Source organism: Amblyomma americanum, chromosome 5, assembly GCF_052857255.1.
Source record: "Amblyomma americanum isolate KBUSLIRL-KWMA chromosome 5, ASM5285725v1, whole genome shotgun sequence".
In the NCBI taxonomy this organism is placed as follows: Eukaryota; Metazoa; Arthropoda; class Arachnida; order Ixodida; family Ixodidae; genus Amblyomma; species Amblyomma americanum.
The window spans coordinates 141,506,021-141,522,561 of NC_135501.1; the positions used below are offsets into that span (position 1 = coordinate 141,506,021).

Here is a 16,541-nt window from a genome sequence, read left to right on the forward strand (position 1 = left end):
GTATGCCGTCAAAAGTCTTAATCTCATCCACCCACAGAAATTTCTGCCGCCTGTTACGCTTGCCATCCCTTGAAATCGACTCCGTTACCCTTGATTCGGTAGCTTAATATGGGTACGGTGAATGTGTGTTTTTGTGTTTTATCCGTGGCAAGCAAGCACGCATCGAAAGACTTTCCTCTGAAAAGAATGATAATATAGAAGCGCATGTGAGTCTTCGAAACGAATTTTGATTCATTATGTGCATATAAGAATTGGAAGCTGGGCTAGTTGGTTGGCTGAGATGCTTGAGTGGTTAACAGTGCGATTAAACAACAAGGACGAAGGAAGAAAAGATACGGTGGGTGCTGACTTGGACTGAAACTTTATTAATTAGAATGGCATTGAAGAAAAGAAGCACGTTTCACTGCGCATATGCAGGTATCCCTAAAACCAAGAAAATGGAAACATACGATTAAAACGACTCTAAAGTGATATGCGGGCAAACTTTTCTGCATTATTTCTTACGCAGTACAGCAGAAGGGTCACTGACGCACATCTCTCACAATTTTTCAATATGAAACGCTTTCACAATTAAGCGGGATCCCTGATCTCGGCGCTTGCAGAAAACTAATTGCTTTTTTTTCTTGCATTTAACCACATAAGTGTGGGAGTACACTATGACACAACTGAAATCGCATAATTACTCACAGCAAAGTTCACAACATTTTCTGAATATTGTTGAATGATGGTTGAACCATAAGAAGATTAAACAAAATTGATACCCCCGAGTAAAAATTTGCCTCTGAACGGGAGAGATTTGGAAACGCGCTCTCGAAACAACAGATATTTCTAATTTCTTTCCTGATTTAACACTAAATATTTTTACTTATTTGGAAAAAATTTCAGCTTAAGAGCACTGAAGGCATGAACCCAGTTTTTACTTACCACTGTCACTTAGGTGCGAAAGTTCATTCAAGTGTGGTTTTTAACTGAGAGTAAATAAAGAGTGAAATTACTGCTTGCCCTTTTCAGATTATTTCACGATATTTTTCTCAATCAGCACAGTCTTTTAGGTTGTTTCATTCCTGTTGTCCTATTGTCTTAGAATATGTGTTTCCTCAGTTTTGAAGTGCACTTTTTATTCTGAGGAGGAAGAGCAGAAGCGTTTATGGAAACTATATCAGAAAATTGTTCTTGAGATTGGAGGCGGCATCCTTATTCTCGAACTCCGCTGGCATTTGTGTAAAGGTGACATGCGCGTTTGAATCGAGTACGAAAACGAAACTACTGGAGTGACTAATATGGTGCTTCAGTAGTAGGTTCATTTTTGTAATTGAATTCTGAGGCGCGTGTTTCTTTAGATCATATTTTTCCGAAAAAGAAGGTGCGCATTAGATTCTAGTAAATACCGTTTGCATTAACGAGATAGGATTAAAAATCCCCTGTTGCAGAAAATACGGCGCCGTCTTCGTCATCGTTGATGGCATCGCTGGCTGAAAAATCCCCGGAGAAACAACGTAGGCAAGTGGGGCCACCTAGATCACGAGACATTGTGCCCTGTTTCCAGGATTGTGAGGAAACTGCCCATTGTTGCAGATGGAAGTTATGACCGGCCGCGACAGCTTTTCCTGGCAGAGCAACCTGGTTCTCACAAGCCCCACCTTCTATCGCATGACAGTGGCGCCTTGTTAACCGCTCCACCACTGCGCCAGGAGGGGCGTGGGGACTCCCAGGGATCCGTGAATGTAAAGCACATAATGAGCAATTCTGGATATATGGACATTAGCGCATTAACGCTATCGCGTCATACTCGTCAGTGCTCCTGCAGTTTTTTTTTGTTAAGGTCGTAAGTCCAGTGCATTTCAGAATTTGCTGACGGCATGACCCTATCATTACAAGCAAACAAGGAAATATAAAAAGAGGGCTTGTTATGTCATAAATGAAGGAAGCCAACAGTCACCGAAACGAAGCAGCATAAGGGCTGTTTTTTTTTAGTTTGCGGTGTTCATCAATGTTATATCAATACCGTGGACTCAAAAATAACTTTATTAATCTGCCAGTTATAGTTCACTATACGTTCTTTCTATCTGTCGCACGTGGAAGAAGCTTCCCAGACGAGCATCGGGTTACAGGTAGAAATTTATTCCTTCACATCGTCATCCAAATCAAAAGTTCCCCCAACCTTACGCGCTACGTGGTTAAATATCCTTCATACACAATGCCCAGCAATAAGGTCTGAGCATCAGCCTCGGGGCGGCGACGCCCGTCCTCCGGAAATGTTCTTTCTTTTCATCGGAGATGGCCGCAAATCAACATCGGATACACATCCTCGTCACACAGGTGATACCATCCCACAGCTGGTCCTCATCTGCCCGCTCTCCAATTCTGGTAAGAGTTCGTCGTGCTGCCATTTGTGTCACCATCGCCGCTGGCCGCACTGCCGTCTATACCAAGGTCGGGCGCCAACCTTCGCGTTTCTAACCCATGCAAGGATCTCAGTGCTGAAGTCTCGCCTTTTTTGACTACTTACGTGCACTGCAAACGTTACTTTGCCTATATGCTTTGGAAACAGGCGTGTATTTTGGCGAGTAGTAACCAAATTTTGTCGAGCCACACGGCCAAGGTTAATCGCATTTCCGAAGTTCTTAAAACAGGTATGACTTTTACTAACGACCGGCTAGAAATCTCTAATTGCAGCCAGTTGGCTTGCTGCGATAGTTAAAATCTAATTATCAGAAATTAGTTAACCAGCTTACTACTTAAGACAATTCTTCGGCTTTTCGATGTCCGCCAACAATGGTAATACTATGCTGCAAAAGATAATTTTTATCCCAAAAAGTATATTTTTGAAAATTTTTAAAATCGTCACCTAAACACCTGGTATGTGCAAAGATGGTTCTGATGCTAGTTGTTCTATAGCTGCTGTGGAGGTCACTGTTCGCACCCGTGAATTTTTGACATCGATAAGAAGAGCGAAAATGCATAAGCTTCGATTGACATCCATAGCAGATCGAGAGAACGGAGGGAGCAAGAAGGAATATATCGATCTATGCAAACTGGATGGACCTCGTCAAATTTTCGGTCTTATTGCATTCGCAAGAGCACAAAGCACAGACCTGTGGGCGAGTTAAAGTCACGTACAAGTTCAAAAACCTGGACAGAGAAAGGCTTCGATAACACGAGCGCTTACTTCCAACTGAAGATTTATTAACACACGAGCGCAATAAATAGACCTTGCTGTATGACGTCAACTGACAACCCTGCCGACATCAAAAGTGGCCGAACACAAAAGCATTGTTTCCTTGTTAGTCAGTGTAACGGATGGCGCGCTGACGCAGGATGAACCCGCTTTTCTAATCAAATCCCCTCTAATATTTCTCTAACGCCCTGGCACTTATGCTTGGCCGCTAAACCCATAATTATTGCATTCTACTTTACCTAGCAGTTTTTGAAACGCCATGCGCTACGCGAATGCAATAAAATTTACTTTGCGACGTCGTCCGCCGGTCTTGCATAAAATGCGGCGCTCGGTAGTATTGTCCGGTGACAATTAGTAGCGCCACCGGTTTATCAGTGGAGTCGGATTCGGTCTGCGCTGACGCCTAACCTCTTCATGCTCGTAATGTATGCTTACCAGCCGGAAGTGTATCCTCACATTCCTTTCCCTGCCGTCTGTACCTGCAAACCTGAAAACCAAATAACAAAGCGAAATGCCCTGCCGTACCTCTGGTTTATTCTCTGCTATCGCCGTTAAATCTTCCGTGACGGTTAAATGCGGCCTCACGGTGCAAGCTGCGACGGGATTCCTGGTGTGAAACGCCGAGTTAGAACTGGAGATCTGCAGTCGGCCACGTCATGGCGTCGTCATCTGCTTGAACAATTCCTCCCTGATGGCTTTGAGTCGGGCGAAGTTGCCTTCTCCACAGACATCGTGAAAATCGTCCATTTCCACGTGGTACGCCATCAGCCCGGTTGAGTTTGCAGGCAGGTTTTTCTGGACACGGGTTGCCGTCTGGATACATGGTGAATAAGGAATATCTGGGGCATTGGTTCCGCATGAACTCTTTCAGTTTGGAAAAATAATAAAAATTGGGAACACCTCGATTTGGCGTGATCATTCGTGAGGGGATTCGGTCCGTTATGGTGAGCCTAATCCAGACCGAGGTCAACATGCGTCCTTTTCGGTTAATCCCGTAATAAACCCAGTATTATAACGACCGTTATTATTATAACCTAATTATTTATATCTTTACTATGCCCCTTAGAGCTTTATTTCCTATTAGACCCCATTCTCTTATTTATATTAGTTCCAAATTTGCTATTATGCATTCGTGACTTGCCTATCGGGGATACACGCACAATTTTTTATTTTCTAATTTTTGCGGCAGTACACAGAAGAAATGGTTTTCTCTATGTACAACAAATACAAGGTTGATTGATTCTTCGATTACGTGCCCGGTGTTTGGCAAGGTGTGATCGGCGTCTCGTCTACTTATTAGACACTCATGCATGAAAACTAACAGCGATGGACGGAAAGAATGTCGTGGGTACCGCAGATACACCCAATATCAGCTGCACCTGATGGGTGTACGAGAATAAATGTGTGCGCGATGAGGCCCACTTGAATACACCTATAGAGTTACGCAGAGGAGAAGGCCGCAACCGAAATATTGAATTATAGCGCGGTTACGAGCTAACCCTCATCTAACCATCAGGAAACAGCAGAACACGGTGTTGACCAGAATCTTCTGTGACCTCACCTTTGCTTTAAATGTGTCGACGGTGTCAAAAAGGCCAAGAAACTTGTTGTCTCTGTCTCCCGAATACACGGTTCCGGGGTCAAACGGATCAGCCTTGACTTTCTTCTTACACATCTTCATCAGGAAAAGAAGATAGAAAAGTTGTTATGAACTGTTTTGCGCTCTACTTTAAAGGACGCTACTGCTTGTTTTTGCCTGCTGCTTCATCTTTGCATCTAAAAAAACAAAACCTGGTTAACAGTGTGTGTTTTCTTCTACAGCAGCAGCTCTTTTCTCCAGCTATACCCTTTAGTTCTTCCTTAATATCCTTACCACACGAAGCGTAACAATGAGCGCCCAGAGTGCGACATATCTCCGCGACATTCATTATATTCGTAAAACATCTCCGTTTTCTCGAAGCTCGTTCGAAGACACCATAGTCAGCTGCGCTTGTTCGTGCTCTTCTTTTTTGAAGCGGGAGAAGCCATACTTCCCGAAATCAAGGCTGCATTCTGTTCATTTACTTCATTCCCGCTTTGCCCACTTGGACCCCTAAGTTTGCTATTTCGACGGCCGTGTATCCTGTGTAGGCTATAAGTGGCGAAATTTCCAGTGTGCAATGATCGAAAAAATAGTAGGTGTAAATTTGAGCGACTTGAGGGCAACAAAAACGTATCGGTGATATCATAACCTTAATCAAAAAGAAATGGGCATAGTCAGGGCATGTGATAGAAGAAAAGATAACAGATGGTCACTAAGGGTAACGCATAGACTACCGATGAAAGCCAAGCATAGCGGAGGTAGGCAGAAAGCTAGGTCAGCGGATCAGATAAGGAAGTTTGCGAGGATGAGGTGCCCATAGGTGGCACATGACATCGTTAATTGGAGAGGTATAGTATAGGCCTTCATAGTTCATTGGGCGTGCCAACAATTTAAGTCGATTTGAATTGATTTGTCAGTTGTAATGATAAATTCGCTACTTTCTCTGAAAACAAAGCTTTCAAAAGTTAAAAACGGAGAGGAAAGACATACAATCATTTTCTCCGATGGGCATTTTCACGAGACAGCTTCGACGACAACAATGTATTTTACAGGATAGCACCCTCTACCGTTCGCTTGCTGCCGATGACAGACGTGATTTTTATCACTAATGTCATGAGTTTCAATCGAGAAACGATGAAATTAGGTCTTTTTTGCAAATTCCATTTTTACAGCAATTAAGTCGTCTTCTGCTGCCGAATGAATGCCAAGAGCGCCATAAAGAAGGCAAAAGTTGATTTTCGCTCGAGAAGTAAATCGAGTAAGCAGTCCTCAGTCTCCCCAGCAGAAAACGATATTAGCCTATATCGACAAACCAGTGCAATCGAATAAAAATGTGCAAACATCGCCGGAAACGAAAGTTTCATAAACTTCAAAATGGTCAAAATACAAAATACAGTTGTCGACGCCTCCAGCTGTCCTCGCAAGGGAACTGGTGCGCATGAAAACCATCTTTGTCCTCGAACACCTTGCGCTACGATGTACCTCCATCCAGTCTAGAAAAGATGGTGACGCATCGCTTCACAGTCTTCACCTAGCAGATTGTAACTCAGTTCCGGGAAAATTTTAAAAATGAGTTCGTTTGCCCTAAGATTAGCAAAACGACGCCACCAACATTGAACGAGCGTGACTCTGCAATGGTTCTGAACCCGTGACAGAACTAACCAATGCGAAGTCCATCTTCATCGAGCTCTGCGCTGTCGCCCGGTCCTCTTCGTTGGCCCACTTGGCTGACATTCTGTAGGTACGCGCGTACATGGCGAACGAGAGAAGAGCGTAGCGTACTACGCCCTGCCCCGAAGTGGCGATTTCGTCAAGGCGGTTCTTCAGCCCGTTGCTAATCATTCCCTGGAAGTACAAGGGCAGTAGAGACAGCTGTTGCTGGAACACTGTCCTAATCTCATGACGCTGCTTCTGATCCCACCGCTGGAGGGATTAGTTGCAGCAGCCTCTACTTACAAAACCACCGAAATAGTAGAGGCTTTTAGCATAGCCCGCACCGCAGCGCCTATCGCGCGCCTCCTGTGCGCATGGACAGATCGCCTTGAGGTCACTAGATTGTTCCAGGTGGCGCGTACGGCTGCCCCCTCGGGACCAATAAGCGTGGGCGCATGGGCTGCGCGCGGAAAACGGTAGCAGCAGCGGAATGCACTATGCTAAAATTCTCTAGTATTCAGGTGCACTGCAGCGTTACCTTAAGCACTACAAAACTTCACACATCGGGCTTAGAATAAATGAAAGGTAGGCCTAATCGAGGAGGTAAAATTTAAAGTTCCGGTAATTTTTGGCTTCAAATGTAATTGCGCTCTAAACTGCGGGAGCAATTTAGAAAATGGGTAGCATAAAAAAGGCTTCACTCAAGGCTCAGAAAACAGAGGTGGAGTTTTTTATGAATTACAAAGTCTGACCTCAAGGGTAAAGATTGCTCAGACAAGATCTGATGTAAAATAAGACGATGCTCTTAAGTAAAGAGAACGCTACACAGATCGGTGTCCTCCGCAGCGAAAACACTCCAGAAAAGTGTTACTCTGTAGCGCCCATGCTAGCGTTTGCCGCTGATATAGTTAATGGCTTGAAACGGCTGCTTAATAGCGCTTGGTGGCGAGCCACCACTGGGTAAACAGCCTGCATTTAGAAAATAGGAGCTCAGCCAAGTCCTACGTAAAGGAAGGCCACGCGGAATGGTGAAGGAAGCCACGCGGACGTACTTTAAGTAGTGTCCAGAAAGGAAGTGATTTGCCGCATTTTTGACACCAACAGCACTCAGCGACATAGTTCATTTGACCGCTTTAGGCGTGAGCCAAAGACACACGTGACCACAGATATCATGACAGCTGCGAAAGAGCTTACTAGCTCCATGCGCTCATTTTTATGCGGCATTTTGCCGCCTGCTGCTCACTAAAACGCATCTACTGAAATGTTGATTGAAAAGGGACACACATCGTTTGAGTTCGCATGCCCTAGACGTGTATTTTTTCACTGGGAAATAAAACCATTGGGTCTACTGACTCTATACCCGTCGCCTCACATGACTACGTCTCACATACGCCTCACATGACTGCATTTAATTCCCTGCAAAGGTATTTTTATATCTTGTTGTTAAAAAATGTTTGTTCGAATGTTAAGTTTAGCTTCCACTTCTAAGCCTAGGGGAGGTTTCAATAAAAATAGAGTGGTTTATATTCTTCCATGATCAACAATAGGTACTAACAACTGCCCTCTAGCTCACATGAAGGTCAACTGGCAAAGCACGGCGAAATCAGCTTTACCTAGGTTTACATTAGCTTCCGCTTAAAAAAATATTTGTTCGTGTTCCCATAGCAGCAGGCAGCGGCTCCCATACGTGCTTGCCGCTAGGTGTGAGGCGTGGCAGGCGTATCTCGGCGCATCTTGTCATCTCATGACTTGGTTGTGTGCGGCTGCTCGCCTCTTATCAGGATTTGAAAAGCTTGGTTACTTGCCTCGTGCTACGTTCTTGATAGCTACGTGTGTGGGCTTCTTTTTTGTGCCATACCGGCCACAGTTCCAGTCCTACGATTATGACACGGCTGCCTTCAGAAAGACGATGTGGTTCGAGATAAAGAACGCTCAGCACGCGAACTGGTGCTCGCTGGGAATATGTCAAACTGATTACTGCTCGTCTGGCATCACGTGTTGCAGCGATGGGGTGCTACATTCGAAATGGTACTGTCGTATGCCGTTGTCATTGGGCGCCGGGGTCTTGCAACGGCTGTGTTGGAAGTGTCACATGTGACTTCGGATGATTTCTCGGAAAGTTTGTAGGAAAGTGCATGTTCCGCAGTGAACTTTGTTATTTCATAGCATTTGCAGTATATAATTTTTCTCTTGGTGAGAAACAAAATGTTAAGCATGCATTTGGCAGTGGTTTCACGTATGTACATGGTTTTTGCCTTCTATATTTTGGGCCCTGTTTGCGTAACAGAGAAGGCTATAGCTCGGTCTCTTGCAAATACGGTGTGAATGCTTCCTTGACCCTTTGCGCTCCTTACATGTTACTGAAATGTAAATACTGTGACAAAAAATCTTGAATGTTTGGTTTTGTACATATTGCGATGAGGAGATAATAGCCTTTTATTATAATTGATCAGAGAAGAGAGTGCTGTGTGTCAAATGTCAATAGTCAGAATTCTCTGCTCTTTTTGCAAAATTGCGCATGCTCAGATGTCAATTTTACTTCTTTATCAGGAAGAGATCAGTGTTTAAAGTGGTCAGTTGTTTTATTGAAATATTCCTGGACAATCTTCAGGATCAGGTGCATGCTTGAACATTTCCTGTGAATACAAGCTCCCTGTCAGAATTTGTTAATTTTCTCGTACCTTCTCTTGCTTTCCCATTCCGTGAAAACTTGATTTTATTTTAATTTGGTCCGCGTAGCTCTTCATTCTATTAACGAAAATGGCTACCCTCTCTGCATTCTAAGAGGCAGCTCTAATTGCAATTGGAAAGTAAAGCGCTATTAGGCGCACTTTTATGCCTTTCATGCAAACCGGCCACTAGCTTGTTTCCTGCCGGTGCAAGTGTTCTACTTGTCTTGTTGGTTAGTTCGGTAACCTATTGTTGCATTCTGAGTCGTTTGAGCATCCATCTCGCATGCAGGAAGGGGGGGGGGGGGTGCGATATCCAGTGCCGCCGCGTACCCACCGTTCATACCATGGGTACAAGCTTACACCTGCCTGGTAAACAGCTTCGTTAATGTGAAATACGTCGGAAATGGGGCTCTAAGTGCACTTCGAACAAAAGAAAAACCCTGTGCCAGACACGTTTTAGCCACGGATGGCCGTGCTGGACAAAATATCTTCATCATTCCCAGTCATCTGTGTTGTAGTTTTCAACTAACAGATTATAACTGTTAAATATTTGCGCTATTTCCCTCTTTTATGTGCACCAAAGTCGACTGACAACGTTCTGTCAGGACCCGTTGCTCGCAAGCTCGGGAGCTCAAGAACAACTCCCAGAAAAGGCGTTATATATGCATCAATAACTCTTCCTCTCAGGCATTAAGAAGGATAGCTGGGTCTGTTGGTACAAGCTTCTGACTGAATCTCAAAACCATTACGTCCCCCTTATGTGACTTCTCATAAGCGTGTGATTGGCTATAACAATACTAGATCTAACCGCCAACGGTTCATAAGACGACGCTTGCTACCACGTCATCGCGTCGTAAAAGATACAAAACCACTCTTGTCAATTGCAGCAACCGCTCATAAATGTTGCGCTGTAGTAAAGTTGTTCCAAGCATCAAAACTGTCATATTAGATCTAGTCTGCCGTGAACCGAACATTCTTACTGCGTATTCTTGTCTTCCCAGAAAGGCAACCCAGACATAGCATAATCAAAACACTCCTCTTCGAACTTAGAAGCCAGTATATGAATTTACCTGGTAGGACAAAAGCTATTCCGAAATGGAATGTTGCCATCGTGAAAGAAAGCTCATCATAGAGTGTATCTTACGTACGGCGTTCGGAGGAGACCGTTAGAAATTCACGGAAACACTTGGAGCCTTTGCCAACGAACGGCAAGGCGAGGTGGGCAGTGTTTGACCTACACTCCGCATTTCTACACCCCTTTGCCGTTTCGGCCTGATTACGAATAGCTTGCGTGATGATTATGACCAGACTAACTACGACCGCAGTAAGACAGTGCCACATTCCTCATATAAACCTTCCTTATGCTAGCAGCAGCCACCCTAGAACCTGAAACTTGGGATTTCATTTGCCGAGCCGACTCCCTGCTGCCTAATACTGCGGCCCTACTTTAAGAATCAGCAAGGTTTTTTTTTTCAAGGAAGTATCTCTTATCTACTCTTAACATACATGCTCTACCAATGTCCACTTTCTATTTATGATTTCAGCTGGGAAATCGGACCCGCGTTCATTCACAGTCAACTTTATTCTCTTCCAACCCCTAACAAATTTTCTTTCCTACATACCACTGAAGTGAGCTCCATACAAGTTCAAATCTTTCTTGACAGCAGAGCCCAGGCAAACCTTAGCGCAGTAGCCCAATGTCACTTTGTTTAAAAATATATAGAAGGAGATCTTATCGCTATTGTTCATCGCAGGACTGGACACTCGTGAGAAGCATGCAACGTGAATTACTGGACAGCAATTTGGCCTGGGTGATTTCTGCTTTTTAAAGAGCGATGTGGTCAGATGAGTAACACTTTAGAGCCATAACGATGTATTGTTCGTCGGGAAAGGCTGCATGGACTGGGCTTTTTTTTCGCGGTAACAGAACACCGTCAGGCGAGCAGCGTTACACATGGACCAGGCTATCTTAAGAGCACCGCCTGTACACAAGGCTCGCAAGATATTTCGCTCGAGTTCCGTGTGCAATTTCATACACCTCATTTACTCAGCGGAGAAAACACTGGTCAACTTATTTAAATGAAGTACCGTCATCAAAGGCTAGCTGCACAATGCAAACTTACCAGGGTTAACACCTTGAGGTGTCTCAACATCGCGGCGTCCGGGTTTGGTCCGACCGGAAACAACTGGGAGGCTTGGATGACCTTTTCGGTGTGCACTTTTATGACAATCATAGTAATTCCAGTGAATGTGCTGCCAAAAAACAATGGTTCGACAGATCGGTCGCCACCAACTCGCAACTTTGATACCTTTTGCCTCTTCATTTATTCTGCTTTTTTGTTTTGTCTACTGTGTTTTCTGTTTAGCGTTTGCATTTTTGCAACTCCACATTGTATTACCCTCATAGTGAGGGCATTTAGGGGTTTCTAGAAATAAACAAATCAATAAATTTGTTGCACTAAGTCGTTGCGCTTTAAAGCTGCACAGTAGGAGTGCATGAGCTTGTTCAGCAACTGTTTCTAGAAGAAGAAAAAACACAATTTGTACCCTACCACCTTGTGTTGGCCTGTTGTAGATTTTAAGACGTGAACAGGGCAAACCCACCTATGTTCATCCGGTTACGGTTGGTGACGCAAACTGGTCCTCTCTTTTGAAATGGCGTCTCCAATTCAGTGTATTTTCTTACTCAACAGACGTTTAATATTAAGATAAAGCGCGTCGCCCAGTTGGTTCCTCCCAACCAATGGAGACATGTTTTATTTAGAAACGACGTGAATGCATTCCTAGCCGAGTTATAAAAATATGTTATTCCTGCTGTATCATCTGGCACCTTGGAGAAGAGGGGTTGTGAGCGCAGATTTAAACGCATGCGAATGGTTAAAACCCTCACAAATATAACAAGAAAAAAAACATAAGGTACCCTTCTCTGCCCATATGCATAACGGGCCCTCTACTTATGCTCAATGAGACAAGTAATAATGTGTGCTGCTAACGTCTACACAGCTGCGCATTCTCGCTGGTTGAGGACACTGCATCTGTGGGCCGCTTGAACCACGTGATGTAAAATTGCCCACTTTGCAGAGTAATCAGGAAATCATTACCTAGAAAGACTGGGTGCTGCCCGTACGAGTAAGGGCTGTTACTCCTATACTTTGTGTCACAATTTGTAAGCAGTGAATTGAAGGTGAATCGGGCTGAAACTGCTGAAAACCCGTGTTCCTAAACGCTTGCGAGTTGCTCGAACACGCAACTTTGGATATCGTGATAGAGCACGGCGATCACAGGTTGTTCGGTGGTCGTTGTGCATGTTATTCATTCGCGCCCTTCGGAAACTATGTTTGATCGAAATATAAAGTGGTTTATCGTCTCTTGATTGATTGCAACCCGGTCATTACACAAAATGTAGTTCCACTTGTATCAACATCTACTGTGGTTGACAGCGCTAACACACACGGACAGTAGACAGAAACAGCGCCTGTGCCGTAATCATGATGAGGATGGCAGCGGCACTGTTTCTGTCCCGTGTCCATGTGTCTAAGCGCTGTGAACTACAATGAATCAGCACCAAGAACCCGAATTGCATCATCAGTTACAGTAAATCATGCCTGGAGACTTTATGTCCATGTTTCCTAGGTCATCCTATGGTGCAGCCAAACAGAAATATTTCACAAAAAGTAAAGCGGTGATTTGTTGTTTATTTAATTAATTAATATGTTTATCATTAAGCCTTTCTGTTGGCGCACATAAGTGAAGAGAAGAAGAAAAAACGAACAATATTTTTTGCGATGTTTGAAGTGTCTACTCACCCAGCAGCACTGACGGCCTTGTCGAGAATTTCTTGCTGCTTTGTGCCATCGGTCAGCCCGACTCCCAGAGCGCAGTGATAAGTTGGAGGTGGCTTCTTACTCTTTAAGAAATCTTTCACGACCTGAGCAAGTGTAGAGGTTCAGGAACAGAGAGAGGGTGTAAAAAGATATTAAATTAACTAGGAACTTGCAATATTGATATTAGTGACTTTACCGCTATTTCGCTTTCTCGAAGGAACAGAGCTAACAAGGTAACAATGTGGGCTAGTTGGTGTATTTCAGACGTAACTTCACCAGCGAAAGCATGAGACACCAGTTCCAGCGTTGTCCTGTGTTCTTCTGGTGTCTCGTGCGTTCGCTGGTGAAGTCATGACTGAACAGAGGTATATTAGTGTAGCGGGCGGAGCTTCCTACTCCAAGTTCTTTGGAAAGGACCAAGTCGTTGGTATCGTAAATGCGGGTACACCTCTCTGAAAATTTCTGCCTGGGCTGAATTCCACCAGGAAATACAATAGTGATGCTAATAAGTACGATATGATATGGCATGGCGTTTTATGGTATGGTATGGTATGGTATGGTATGCTTTTCTATGGTAAGGTGTATGTTACAGTGTGCTGTGGTGTGGTGTGGTATTTCACTGTGGCTCATACAACGCAGAACAGACGACAGACAAAGACGGTGACATGGAAGCGCACTGACCAACTCGTCCAGCTATCTATACTTCTTCATAATAGGGTATGTTCCTTTGCGACGCTAGCAAAGAAGGACATTCACAGCTGCATCCGTCCCGTCTGGTGCAGCTTTGCCACCCGAACGGAAGAGCGTAGCGCTGACGGTAGAGCTAAAGTGCGCGGGCTTCCGAAGCGGGAAACAAAATTCTTCTTATTGATTTTGCGGCATTCGTGTCTGTTCTTCAGCGCCTCGGCCCTGCCGTAAGTACCGGTGCTCACCGCCTTGCAGCATTTGGGCCACCTTTGACAAAGCAGTCAGTGCAATTGTGGTACCGGGGGCGCCGATCTCTCACAAATTTGGTGAATTCCAATAGTCGCCGGGGCAGTGGCGACAGCGCTGCCATGGGCATGAGTTTGTCTAAATTATTCATTGTCATACACCGAAGCACAGCCATATGGCCGCAAAGGAAAGCTACAAAGGAACGAGTAATTTGCTGCCATATTAAAAATCTACTACACGTTGGAGGATTACCTCAAGCATGCGAACAACACTGTTTTCAATTCGAGTTTTTGATCAATTCGCTCTCGCCCTACCAAATGCTAGCCGTTCCGGTTAGCTCAACTGGTAGATCATCTACTCTGGTGAAGCGGTGGTCCCGGGTGCTCTTCGTATTGTTACGAAGACGACGAAGTTCGCAATGGCGCGGGACGGAGCACTCGCGCTAGGCCAGAAGCCAATTAATCATGTCTCTACCATCGTTTATTGGGCCTGATTCTTCGGCTAACCGCCTCGTAACATTTTGTGTGAGGTACGGAGTGTCATCCCAATCCTGGTCTTGGGAATTCGGTGTCCTACGCGTGCAGTGATCGGCCGTGTGCACCTGGACCGCCCCGCCCGGCTGTCCAGGTGCACACGGCCGAACTGAACTGACCTCGCCGCTCACCCCAGCCCCGTCGCCCACACTGACCACTAGAGACGGCGACATAACGACGTTGCCGCGACCCGAACCCATGATCCGACCGACCCGACACGCTGCACACACGTCAGGAAACCGGCCCCGCCCTCCCCTGCCCATGCCGTTCTGTGCGTCCAAGGACCTCAGCCGTCGGCTACTGGCAACCTGTGGCCCGGATGCTTCATGGACCGGGATAGGATAGGATGCATTTTATTGCTCTAACAAGGTGTTTCGGTCATACAGAGGTCTTCATCTTCAAGCAGATGTCTCCCTCTGTCTTGCAGAGGTCGGCGCCCCTATTCCAGGGCACCGCTGAGTTTGGCCGCTCGCTGGGCATGGATGACCAATCCTCTTTGGAGATTTGGGTTGCCGCTGGAGAGCACACTATCCCACTGCTCCGCACTCGGATCTTCTGAGCCATGGAATGCTTTATTTCTGTCATGTTACCAAGTAATATGGTATAGGGTGAGTGTTGCACCGCACCATGGGCAGATGTCCCTGTATTGGCTCGGGACCATTTTGCTAAGGAGGTGTAAATTGGGGAAGGTTCCGGTTTGCAGCTTCCTCCAGTAAACTGCTTCTTGTTGATTTAATTTGTTGTAGGGAGGAGGATTCTTTAGTCTCGTCCCACTGTAATAATTTAGAATGTCGGAGTACGTCGGGATAACCCTCAAGAAGTCCTCTGGGTCTTCGTTCAAGAGTGTTCGGTTAATGTACTCGGGAGCGACTCGATCGACCCTTTGGTTGCCTTCTATCTCGGTGTGTCCCGGTATCCAGAAATTGGTGTGTCTAATGTGATCTTTGGGTGGGCCTGCGCGGAGGAGGATTTGGAGCGCTTTATGACCTATTCTGCCGTTAATGTAGTTGCGGCATGCCTCTTTCGAATCTGTGAGGATTGTTAAGGACTTATTCGCGCGATAACCCTCCGCGGCCGCTAGAGCAACAGCCATTTCCTCTCCCTCGGTTACCGTGCAGTCCCGTGCCGACGCGCAAGTGATCTCCTTATAGTCTGAGTCTATTACTGTCGCGACGACTTTTTGCTTCGTTGTTCCCCGTCTCCGGGGTACATCGCGGCGTCCGTGTAGACCGTGTTCGCCTTGACTGCCAAGTATTTTCTATTGACCGGGAATGATTCGACCATCTCATTCATCGTGACGGCCAGCCCCTCGTTACTTTCTCCTGATGAATCATCCCCAGAAGCTCCTCACCATTTCGTGCGTCTCTTTGTCAACGATTTTTAGTATGTAATTAACCAGCGTTTTTTCCCCGACCTGTTATGCCCTCTTCCTGTTTGTTAACATAAAGGAGGTAACGTTTGACTAAGCAAGAATCGGAAAGCTCAATGATTAAAGAAAACGATCGGGACGATCGGTTGGTGGCCCTATAGTGTGACGAAGATGACGTAGCTGGCAGCGGCGCGGTACGGAGCGCTCGCGCCAGGCCGGCGGCTATTAAATCATTTCTACCAACGTTCAGCGCACCTCATTCTTCGGCTGGCCGCCTCGTAACAATATTGCTTGAGTCCGTACGCACGCTTTTCCTTGGCCATTCCGACCGCAAACAATGGCCGCACAAAACGTAGCGTTTTGAATCACAGCGTAGGCAGTTCCCAAGTGCAAGAGCCCCAGCCTAGCTATGTCCACGGCAAGAAAAAGACCTCTCTAATATCTCTCCAACTTGCATCGTCCTGCGCCAGCTGAGGTCCTCGTATCAGTGCGATCTTTCTTACTTCATCGCCCATCTGACTCTCTGGTGCTCAATGGCACGCTTTCCATATCGTGTAATCCATTCTGCTTATACAACAAATGATCATCGATGGTCGTTCCTTGGCACTGCGTGCCGTGCCCTTGCACATTTATTCCTACCGAGTTTTTATAGCGTGTAATTAACCAGCGTTTTTTCCCTGACCTGTTATGCACTCTTCCTGTTTGTTAACGTAAAGGAGGTAATGTTTGACTATGCAAGAATCGGAAAGTGCAGTGACAAATGAAAACAAGATCTACTCCACGAAGCGAGCTTACAA

The 16,541-nt window shown here is 45.5% G+C and overlaps 1 protein-coding gene across 1 annotated transcript in view; it reads right to left on the reverse strand.

The window, feature by feature from the left end:
- Positions 1–3,270: 3,270 nt before the first annotated feature.
- The window catches only part of LOC144135098 (uncharacterized), a 38,885-nt gene continuing 25,614 nt past the window's right edge, over positions 3,271–16,541 (reverse strand). Inside the window, exons 6-10 of the mRNA XM_077667853.1 lie at positions 12,892–13,013; positions 11,209–11,338; positions 6,423–6,605; positions 4,740–4,853; positions 3,271–3,991 (exon numbers count right to left, since the gene is read on the reverse strand). Coding sequence (XP_077523979.1) covers positions 3,833–3,991; positions 4,740–4,853; positions 6,423–6,605; positions 11,209–11,338; positions 12,892–13,013 — 708 coding nt within the window. The 3' untranslated portion in view covers positions 3,271–3,832. The remainder of the gene's footprint in view (positions 3,992–4,739; positions 4,854–6,422; positions 6,606–11,208; positions 11,339–12,891; positions 13,014–16,541) is intronic.